The sequence below is a fragment of the Lissotriton vulgaris genome, chromosome 9, assembly GCF_964263255.1.
Source record: "Lissotriton vulgaris chromosome 9, aLisVul1.2, whole genome shotgun sequence".
Lineage (NCBI taxonomy): Eukaryota > Metazoa > Chordata > Amphibia > Caudata > Salamandridae > Lissotriton > Lissotriton vulgaris.
The window spans coordinates 84,036,165-84,047,844 of NC_141697.1; the positions used below are offsets into that span (position 1 = coordinate 84,036,165).

The 11,680-nt window shown below is 48.6% G+C and overlaps 1 protein-coding gene across 2 annotated transcripts in view; it reads right to left on the bottom strand.

Annotated features, from left to right (window-relative positions):
• Window positions 1-10,713, bottom strand: part of MAX (MYC associated transcriptional regulator X) — a 132,952-nt gene extending 122,239 nt beyond the window's left edge. The window contains exons 1-2 of one of the 2 annotated variants that reach the window (XM_086937108.1): window positions 10,455-10,713; window positions 10,277-10,303 (exon numbers count right to left, since the gene is read on the bottom strand). In XM_086937108.1, coding sequence (XP_086793234.1) covers window positions 10,277-10,303; window positions 10,455-10,490 — 63 coding nt within the window. In that variant the 5' untranslated portion in view covers window positions 10,491-10,713. The remainder of the gene's footprint in view (window positions 1-10,276; window positions 10,304-10,454) is intronic. The other variant, XM_086937109.1, reaches the window with a different exon arrangement.
• Between the last annotated feature and the right edge of the window lie 967 nt (window positions 10,714-11,680).

Here is an 11,680-nt window from a genome sequence, read left to right on the forward strand (position 1 = left end):
AACCATTGAGGACTAGACTACCTACGAGTTAAGTAATACATGTTTAAGACATAAAATACCCCCAAATGATGCAATGAGTTGGCCAAGGCAACAATGTATTAAAACTTCCAAATGATGCAATGAGTTAGCCAAGGCAACATTGTATTAAAAACATATCACCCTACTTGGATGACGCCAACACCATTAATTCGTGAAGCTGAAAGCATCGCTCCCTTGCATATTTCCAGCCTCAAGCAACCAGTGTCTAGGTCTTCTATCTAAACGTGACAACTCCCAGTCCATTAAATGAATAAAAGCCCTCTGCTACCCATTTTGTTAATGGCCACCCGTGGTAAATGTTTTGACTGACAGTGATGACTTCCTACGAGTAAACCTGGTAATATTGCAATAACCTTACTATCGACTAAGCCCTTCACTCACTACCCATGTAGAGATGAAACCTTGGTAAAATGTTTCTAGGACAACGACTTAGAGCATACATTTATCAATGATCATATTTTCTAACTCCATTTAGCAATCTTTCAATCAAACACTGCATTGACAATGCTTCTAGACAGTCTCCAGGAGAAGATAACAGTCCACAGCGATCGCTATACGAGAAAAACACACTTGGGCATTTAACTGATGTCTTTACATTATACCTTGCAACACAAAAAGATGATGAACGGAATGTTGAACATTGTCAAACATTCACCCAAGTCCCAGATCTGGGTTTAATCCATTGTTATTTTGCTCACCACGCCACTCCAGTTCAGACATAGCCATATGGAAATCAGCCTTGACCCTGTGGGAACCACTTTGCTGTTGAAACGCCACGGACCTTTGAACCACGGACCACCGCTGAATCCCGCCTGCTGACCGCTGCTGCTCGCCGGACCCGCTGCGCGGGTCCCGCTTCGCGGTTTGCAGAGTGCGGACTTTGCCTGGGGCTAGTGGGACACCGGCAGGGCTGCGAGGGTAGAGCGGGTGGACTCCGAGTTCCAGGAGTCCCCGCGCGCCCGTGTCAGCTGGGCTCCTCTCCCTGCCGGCCGCGCCCCCTTCACAGCGGTACTTAATCACCGTCCTCTCCCACATCAGAGGGAACCACTTTGCTGTTGAAACGCCACGGACCTTTGAACCACGGACCACCGCTGAATCCCGCCTGCTGACCGCTGCTGCTCGCCGGACCCGCTGCGCGGGTCCCGCTTCGCGGTTTGCAGAGTGCGGACTTTGCCTGGGGCTAGTGGGACACCGGCAGGGCTGCGAGGGTAGAGCGGGTGGACTCCGAGTTCCAGGAGTCCCCGCGCGCCCGTGTCAGCTGGGCTCCTCTCCCTGCCGGCCGCGCCCCCTTCACAGCGGTACTTAATCACCGTCCTCTCCCACATCAGAGGGAACCACTTTGCTGTTGAAACGCCACGGACCTTTGAACCACGGACCACCGCTGAATCCCGCCTGCTGACCGCTGCTGCTCGCCGGACCCGCTGCGCGGGTCCCGCTTCGCGGTTTGCAGAGTGCGGACTTTGCCTGGGGCTAGTGGGACACCGGCAGGGCTGCGAGGGTAGAGCGGGTGGACTCCGAGTTCCAGGAGTCCCCGCGCGCCCGTGTCAGCTGGGCTCCTCTCCCTGCCGGCCGCGCCCCCTTCACAGCGGTACTTAATCACCGTCCTCTCCCACATCAGAGGGAACCACTTTGCTGTTGAAACGCCACGGACCTTTGAACCACGGACCACCGCTGAATCCCGCCTGCTGACCGCTGCTGCTCGCCGGACCCGCTGCGCGGGTCCCGCTTCGCGGTTTGCAGAGTGCGGACTTTGCCTGGGGCTAGTGGGACACCGGCAGGGCTGCGAGGGTAGAGCGGGTGGACTCCGAGTTCCAGGAGTCCCCGCGCGCCCGTGTCAGCTGGGCTCCTCTCCCTGCCGGCCGCGCCCCCTTCACAGCGGTACTTAATCACCGTCCTCTCCCACATCAGAGGGAACCACTTTGCTGTTGAAACGCCACGGACCTTTGAACCACGGACCACCGCTGAATCCCGCCTGCTGACCGCTGCTGCTCGCCGGACCCGCTGCGCGGGTCCCGCTTCGCGGTTTGCAGAGTGCGGACTTTGCCTGGGGCTAGTGGGACACCGGCAGGGCTGCGAGGGTAGAGCGGGTGGACTCCGAGTTCCAGGAGTCCCCGCGCGCCCGTGTCAGCTGGGCTCCTCTCCCTGCCGGCCACGCCCCCTAGTTTAGCTTAAAAGAAGCAGCCACTCCCGCTGCGCGGGAGCGCGCGGGAGGGCGCCGGGAGAAGCCCGGGACAAGGGCGGGACCGTCTGTGGCCGTCCGGGGCCGAAGGAGGCCGGGCCGGGCCAGGTCATTTGTCTTTTGCACAGCGGAGGACACAGTGTACCACATAATGGATACGGCTACCGAAATAGAAACCCCGGGGAAAAAATCTAGACTACGTAATGGTTCCCTGGAGAATTACTTTCCCAAGAGGACTGAGGGGGATAAGGATCTCACCTTAGCGGAGCGTAGGGCAGAGCGCCGCCGCTCTGTTGAGAACATGAAACTTAGGCCCCTCACTGACAGTTTACTCGAACTGAACCAGGAAGGTGCTTCGAATGGCCTAAGCGAGGACAATGTAAGTCAAGATGGTATCCCTTTATTGTTTCGTGACTTTGTAGCCACTCCTTGTTTGCCCGAGGATAATATTATAATTGTATCACCCACTCCTAGTGTTAGCCAGGCGACTGATGCAACTAAAGCTAAGAAGCAGAAAGTTAACATCTGTCCAGTCGCCCAGATACATCGTCCGCCCCCTAGTAAAAAAAGAAGGAAACATAGGGTGTCCACGGCTAAAGCAAAAGCACTACAGATTGAGTTTGGTAAAGGGTCTAAGACCAAGACCTCATCCGAGACTCCCACAGTAGTCGAGCAGGAGCATACCCCTCAGGTAGTTGCTACACTGTGTCCTAGCCCAGCCTTAGCAACTAGACAAGACGAGGTCCCAGATAACCCCAGTAGAGCTACCCCTACTATCATATCACCTCCACTGCCGGCCGCGGCATCAGCAAACCTGGAATTTTTGTTAAGATCTCTCCTTCTACCAATTAACGAGTCTATTAAAAAGGTGGAAATTAGATTAACTATACTGGAAGCCGCCATAACTAGTATGGCTGTCCATACCAAAAATAAAGGAAGCGCGGCGGTACAGTCGATATCCCCTCCGACCATACCGGAAAATAAACCTAGTATCCCTCCCGCATCTGTGTTATCTAAGCCACCTGGTCAGCCCTCGGGGGGAGTAGTGCCCCCAACTCATAACATACCGTCAGCCAAACAACTTAAAACATCAGCTACTGAGTTGGGAGCAGGGCCCTCAAAACCACCCCCAAAGGTCCCCTTGAGCAATAATCAAATTGCACAAGGAGACGAGGGTAAAAGCAGAATGACTCGTAAAAAGATCCCACAAGTGGAGATTCCCCCAGAAGCCGTGCCCTATGTGGTAATCTTAACGGGAGTCCCGCAACTATCAGAGGACAAGAGGGAGGGATTCTCTGACCTCAAAAACAAAATTATCCATTGGTTAAGGTTGCATAGGCCGATAGCACCTAACATAGACGGGGATATAGTTCATGTTAGACGGATCAATTGGCTGGGGAGTAGAACCAAAGATATTGAGGGAGACCTAGTGGTGGTCAATTTTAGAGACCCTCGGGCAGTTGATTACATTCTAAACTGGCCACCTGGGAATGGGGAAACCTGTGTTATCCCACGGGCCTTAACACATTTTTACCCTAGGTCAAAAGTTACTAACTTTAAGCACACGAACAGACCTCAAGGTTATAGGCCACTCCTTATTCCGCCCTATATCAACAACCAAATTCAGTATGCCCATCAGATGCCTAGGGTACCAGATCTACACCCCCCCTGGTCCATGGTCCCACATAGACACATGCTAAATCAGGGGCCTAACATGAACCACTTGATGCCATTTACCCCGCTGGAAACCTACAACCGGTTCTCCCAGCTATCTGGACTGGAAGAATGCGATTGAAGGGGGGGGTTAGGGGGTGGGGGGAATGACAATGAACCTCCTGGGGTTGAAGTCTCTTGTTCTCGTCGGGAAAGTAATGGTAAAAAAGAAGTTAGTCTAGCTGTAGACCGTATGGTGACCACCCTTGTAACACCAGAGGTTTCCAGGTCAGCTGAGCCCGTGATGAGCACGGCTGGCTGCTCTGCAACCCTCACTACACTAACACAGGAGGGGAGGTGTTCTCCACCCAGGGTGGTTGAAGAGAGGTTGCCCAAGATGGGTTATACCTCTATCCCTGGAGGAAGGAGGGTAATAAAACTCCTTTCTTGGAATATTGCTGGGCTAAAGCGGAATCTAGATATCCCGGAGTGGCACACACAAATCGAGCAGTTCGATGTCTGCCTGTTTCAGGAGACATGGAGTTTTGTTCCGCTACATAAATCGGGGTATACTACCTACTGTGTGCCTGCCGTTAGTAGTAAGGGAAGGGGCAGACCCTCGGGCGGTTTGATAGTATGGATAAAACTCGATTTAAATTGGGTGGTTACAAGACACAGTTTGGAGTGCAATGATATACTCCATCTTTCGGTGAAAGGAGGGGAGGACGTTGTCAGGCTCGACCTTTTTAATGTTTACGCAAGAGGGACACAGGGTGACTCCACCTCCTTGACCCTAACAACCCTGGATCTGACTCTAGCTGAATGCCCCTGCTCAGCTAAAATTCTGGTGGGGGGTGATTTTAACTGTACTTTTGAACCCCTCCTCGGAGACGATCCTCTAGGAATCGAAGAGGAGGATTCAAAATGGTCTATTCCATCCCTTACCCTGCCCCCTGTTAGGAAATGGTCGTCCAGAGCTATACAAATCAATGCACTGACTAGGGACCATAAATTAAGAGCCCTGAACGGCAGGACAATATCCGACCACTCAGGGGCATGGACCTTCAATAGACCCACGGGCCCGTCCAGGATCGACTACATCCTGATAGATGTTGGATCCTGGCCGGACCTGATTGATATGGAGGTCGTCCCAAGCCAGGATAGTGACCACAATCCTCTGTGCTGTAAGTTCCAGTGGGGACCACGGGAAGTTAGACGAGGGGTGGTCATCCCAAAAATAACTAAAGAAGTGATTCCTTTTAATAATAATCGTAGGTTGAAGTGGGATAAGGCCAGGCTCAATGAGGGTGATATAGGGAGTATCAAAGCACTGGTTGAAGACCTGTCTTCCACCTTAGATATATGGGTTGGTGTAAACAGGACCATCACCCCCCATTACCCCACCCTTGACTCTGCCTATAAAAGGACAATAGACCAAGTCTGGTCAATATTTTATCTCCAAGAGGAAAGGTAATAGGGCTCCTGCTACACCCTCTACTCTTAGTAAAGTATGGTATAATGACCAGTGTAAAAATTATAGGAAAAAATTGACAGATGCTTTGCTTTCAGGGAACCCGACATTGGTTAGAGCGGCCAGGAGGGATTACCAGAAAGCATTGTCACTGGCCAAGAGGGAGTGGGAGGAACAGCATTGGTTGGATCTTGCCAATGCTGCGAGTGGCAGGTACCCCAACCTCTTCTGGGAATTGGTCAATAGATCTAGGCAGAGAAGATCGCAACCATTGGCTAATCATATACCGGGTCAGCAATGGTTTGCACATTTTTCATCTCTTTATGGCGATTCGGAAGAACTAACTAGCCTAGGGATGGATAGTCAGGATGAAGGGGATCCTATGGATAATAGTGATCTTGTCTTTTCTACGGGTGAAGTAGTTTTGGCAATTAAACACCTAACACCAAAAAAAGCCGCTGGGCAGGATGGGATTCCGGGGGATTTATTGTTGGCAGATCCGGAGGCTTGGGCAAATTTAATTGCGATCATTATGAATCTGATCATGAAGGGACACCAGGTCCCAGATTCTTGGAAAGGGGCCGAGGTAGTCACGGTGTACAAGAAGGGGGCTAGAGATGACCCTGCAAACTACAGACCGATTAGTCTGATTGATATAATTCAGAAAGTAGTCGGCAGGGTCATCATTTCAAGAGTAGGTGATTGGATAGAGGAGGCTAGTATCCTCTCCCATTTACAAGCGGGGTTCAGAAGGAGGGTAGGTACGATGGACCAGGTCTTTCGTCTGTTCGCCATATATTGGAAGGCGGTTGTTATCATGAAGGGTAGCTTGTATATGGCGTTCATTGATCTTAAAACCGCATTTGACCTGGTCCCTCGCACAAAACTATGGGGAATCCTAAGAGAGTTGGGTATTCCCAGTGGGCTTCTGAGCCTAATTGTTAAGTTGCACGAGGGGAATTATGCTAGGGTGAGATGGGGATCCCAGGGTCAACTTACAGATAGGATCCCTGTACGAAGAGGAGTGCGTCAGGGGTGTGTTATGGCTCCGACTCTCTTCTCCCTATTCATAAACGGAGTGGTGGACCATCTAATGGGGGTGGAGTCGGATGCCCCATCCCTGGCGGGGGAAAAAATACCCACACTTCTTTTCGCCGACGACACCCTGTTAATTTCTAAATCCCCGGTGGGTTTGCAAAAACTCCTGGATCGGTTTAGCTCCTTCTGCACCGCCAGGGGCTTAACTATCAACACTTCGAAAACCAAGTTGATGGCCTTTGCACCCTCGAAAAGATTTAAAAACAATTTTGTGCTTAACAACGCCCCCCTTGAACTGGTCGAGTCCTTTGATTACCTTGGCGTCCGAATTAATAGCCACATGTCCTGGAAGGATCATCTGTCCAAAATGCTTCTAAACCATCAAAGAGTATCCGGAGTGACGCTGAAGGAGATACGTGAGTCAACCAGCAAACCGGTTTCCCCAGCGATGATCATATACGAGGGTCAGATCCTACCTGCAGCACTTTATGGATCGGAGTTGTGGGGTTTTGAAGGGATTTCTGACTTGATGACAGCGGAAAACAATTTTTTTAGGAAAGTGGTAGCCCTTCCCACATCCACCCCCATGATCCCATTAAGACTAGATCTGGGGAGGAAATCAGTAAAGGATTTGGTGAGGCTCCGCCCGTTGTTATTTTGGTCCCGATTACGAAGAACTGAAGAGCTGGCAAAGTATGCAGCAGGCCTAGATGAACTACTTTTACTAGACACCGGTAAAAAAATAGCATGGTTAAACAACCTGAAGGAGCTGGTTTTTACTCTGGGCCTCAGTGAGGCATGGGAGATGCAATCACCCCCTCCGAAAGAGGTTATAAAAAAACTATACTGGGACTGGGTACAGAACAATGCTATGCGGTCTAGGAAACTGGGTTCTCTCACTGATCGATTTTTGTCCATTAAGTGTACACGCAATATGGAACCTTTTTTAGACTTAATAACTAAACCGCAGGATCGAGCACTGTACCTAAAATTACGGTATGGGACACTCCCGGTGCATGAGTTTACGAGTAAATGGAAAAATACAGATGCTAGCTCACATGGCTGCCCTGGCTGTGCGGCCCCCAAGGAAACGGTGGCCCACCTGTTCTTCGCCTGCCCAGCCTACAAAGGGGCACGGAAATTCTGGCTGAAACCCGTCTGTAGGGAACTAGGTTTGAGGTGCCATAGTCAGGCACTTCGAGTCCTTACGACAGACTCTTCATCTGCTAGTATGATTTGTGGGGTGGCTAAATTCCTAGGTAGTGCGTGGAGGATACGCTGCCGGTTGTCGAGACTCCAAACGGGAATACCCTCTAGTTAAGGATGGTTTTTATTGGTCAGCAAATTGTGAATGTTGTCACACTGTTCCTATTGTATTTTAATCTAACTGAACTGTTTTTATATTGTGTTCTTTTATGGTGAAAATTGCCGAATAAAGATTATTCAAAAAAAAAAAAAGAAAAGCAAAGCAAGACAACCCATGCGTACACAAATGGCCACAAACCACAGCAAAATAAAGGACACAGCAGATGCAGGATCACCGGGGGTCCGAGAAATGTGCCACGCACTGCCTGAAACATAAATCTGTGCTAAATATGGACTCCCCCCCCCCCCCCCCCCTCGGGAGTCAATGGCACTGGCAGGGTGTAGACATCACACTTGCCTATTAGAACATGGTATACCTTGATTCAAGACCAAGTGGCATAGTAGATACCACGACTGCCCATCTTGACCGAAACACGACCAAGTTAATGGAAGTGCCCTTCAGGAATACTTTAAGATATTGTCCGAGGCAAAAAAAGATGCAGAGCTAAGCCCGGCATGCTGCCCAATCACTGCAGCCTTCACAAATCTCACCTCCACAGTTGTGTGTGTGTTTTAATGTTATTTCATGTCATCTCTCAATTAGTTGCATTTTAAGGGTTTCTCGAACCTCTCAGCCAGCATCTTAGCGAAATCCATGGAAGGCATCGGGGACGGCAAACAGTCCGATCAGTTCGGAAACGTAGCTCAAGGTAAGGTGTCAGAACACTGTCAATGGTAGGTTTAAGCAACACGCTGAAGCTCAGCGCTCACCTGATTTTTCATAAATGACCCCTTTGTGAGCATTTGAATGTTTCTCACTTACATGACATTACAAGTAAACAACGGAAATACCAACATCCACCAGTAGTTTCAACTCCACAATTAAGCAGTCATAATTTACGACCCTCCAAACAGTTCCCCTTTACTTTACCGCATTTGCCGATCACCTACATACAACCATTGAGGACTAGACTACCTACGAGTTAAGTAATACATGTTTAAGACATAAAATACCCCCAAATGATGCAATGAGTTGGCCAAGGCAACAATGTATTAAAACTTCCAAATGATGCAATGAGTTAGCCAAGGCAACATTGTATTAAAAACATATCACCCTACTTGGATGACGCCAACACCATTAATTCGTGAAGCTGAAAGCATCGCTCCCTTGCATATTTCCAGCCTCAAGCAACCAGTGTCTAGGTCTTCTATCTAAACGTGACAACTCCCAGTCCATTAAATGAATAAAAGCCCTCTGCTACCCATTTTGTTAATGGCCACCCGTGGTAAATGTTTTGACTGACAGTGATGACTTCCTACGAGTAAACCTGGTAATATTGCAATAACCTTACTATCGACTAAGCCCTTCACTCACTACCCATGTAGAGATGAAACCTTGGTAAAATGTTTCTAGGACAACGACTTAGAGCATACATTTATCAATGATCATATTTTCTAACTCCATTTAGCAATCTTTCAATCAAACACTGCATTGACAATGCTTCTAGACAGTCTCCAGGAGAAGATAACAGTCCACAGCGATCGCTATACGAGAAAAACACACTTGGGCATTTAACTGATGTCTTTACATTATACCTTGCAACACAAAAAGATGATGAACGGAATGTTGAACATTGTCAAACATTCACCCAAGTCCCAGATCTGGGTTTAATCCATTGTTATTTTGCTCACCACGCCACTCCAGTTCAGACATAGCCATATGGAAATCAGCCTTGACCCTGTGCCTCATGGGAACAGTCCAGACCGAACTGCCAGACCAGGTCTTCCCTGGACCGGAATCAAGCATCCTGGGACCGGTTTTGGGCTTTCAACAGTTTATGATGTAAAACTAATTTGGATTCCCTATTATTAATTATGAATTACCTTGCAATTGTAACACCCATAACGTGTGATCCCCACATATATAAATGAACGAGTTAAAATTCAAATTTTGGGCCACCTATAAGCGATACTACAGCGCCCGTGAGAGTCTCAATGTTTCAAAATGCTCACTTTCGTTATAGATGATAAACAACCATCATCCGGAGCGTTGACAACATTAGCTGGCAGCCTCAACAAACGCCTTTGTTCATGATCTCTCCAAGTCCATCCATTCCCCTCCCATTGCTCAACGCTCCCAAGTACGATAGAGTGATTGGTAACCCTCTTAGCGGAATTGCTTTCACTTCCGACAACTGAAACCCATTTATGGACCTTAACATATAAAGCGGACAGGATTTACTGACGATGAACTAGACCCCCTTTTGCGACGCTAACTGGCTTAGGATGCCCACAAGCTCCATGTATTTACCACAAGGTACTAACGATATTCCATCAGCTTTCAGGGCATCACAGCGTGCACGGACGGCCCAGTGACGCACATTAACAACAACATAAACATAATACAAAACCCACGCTTACTGGCCACCTCTCATTCAATAATCCTCAGTAGCCAAATGGACTCGCCACCGTCTTAACGGGATCATGTGCATCCCTTGACCCTTCAGACATCCACCACTTGCTCAGGATTAACCAAAACGCGGCCTTGACAACCCCCAAAATAAAGAAAGCCTTGACGGGCAGGGACGCACCTCGGAGTGGAAGGTCTGCGGCTCTTCCTGCAGGGGGAGAGAGAAACACACAGGAAGAAACAGAGACGTTACTGTTTGTCACAGGCTGCAGCCCCGGGAACAAAATATAGGGGAGGGGGCGCCTCCCCGGGGACCCCTCACACCTCCCCCGCTCCCCGGAGTAAAGAGTCACACTCACATCGCTCTCCACCTCGATGTCATCATTATCGCTCATGGTCTCATCCGCCCGGGACAAATACGGGTGGGGGGCAGACGGGGCCTCCGACCGCACAGGAGACCAGAGGAGGAGCAGCAGAGCACCAGAGCGCAGCAGCGAGCAACGGACACAGCAGCACACGTGACTCTCAGCAGCAGCAGCAACACCATATCGTCAGGGCACGACCGGGGTCTGCGCACGCACAGGCCACTGGGAATCGTGGTGCACAGGAGCGCTTCATGGGCCTTGTTTACATGACAAGTGTGATATTATAAACTCTCTTTCCCACAATGCAAGAGAAAGCGGAAAAGGACGAAATGATGTACTGCGTATGCGCCTAATACTGTGACCTTGCCGGGAATTGTAGTTCTAGAGTATGTTTACGACGACAGTACCCGGAAGTCTGTGAATACTTTTTATGGCAGAGGCTGGTGAAGACACGTGGATACGGACGGCTAGAGAGTATGATGCATTTCTAGGGACACAAAATGAACATAAAAAACGGACTATATTGCTGCGGATGCCATATCAGATGACCATCTTGACATTCCAAAACGCACGGAGGTTAATATAGGACATTCAGGATTGTAGACTCTGCCTAGCATTGAATTTTTAAGAAATGTTCATAACCTTGCAAGCTTCATTTTAATTTATATTTCAATTAACTGATATCAACTATCTTGTCTTATTAGAGAAGATTATTTTTATTAAAGCTAACTGATGGCTGCTCATGTGAGCTGTTACGAAGTCGACAAATCTTGATGAAGCTGCAAGCAGTTTATCCGTGGAATACCACTTTGTGGGTTCAGTCGTCTTGCATTCTTTACAAACCCTTTCTCAAAATGTCGGAATACATTTAAGGCTGCGAGGGGCTCCTGCCTACAGTTTAACTTTAGTATTTTTTCTATTCCCATAAAGATGAACGTGCTCTTCGATTTCAGGCTAATGGCCATAGAAACTGAAAACAATTTTCGAAGCCAAAAGGCTTGTTCTAGGTACACGTAAATGGTGAACAGTGTTGCAACATCCCAGATATAGTAAATATGAGTACAACATATGTACAGATTCAAAAAATGTTAGTAAAGAGAGAACCAACCCAGAATTATGTGTTATTCTGAATTTTATGATGCCCAATGTAATATTTTAGTAATTCTAAAATTATTCGTTATTCGTATGTTTTTGTTTTCCACACTGTTTTGACATTAACT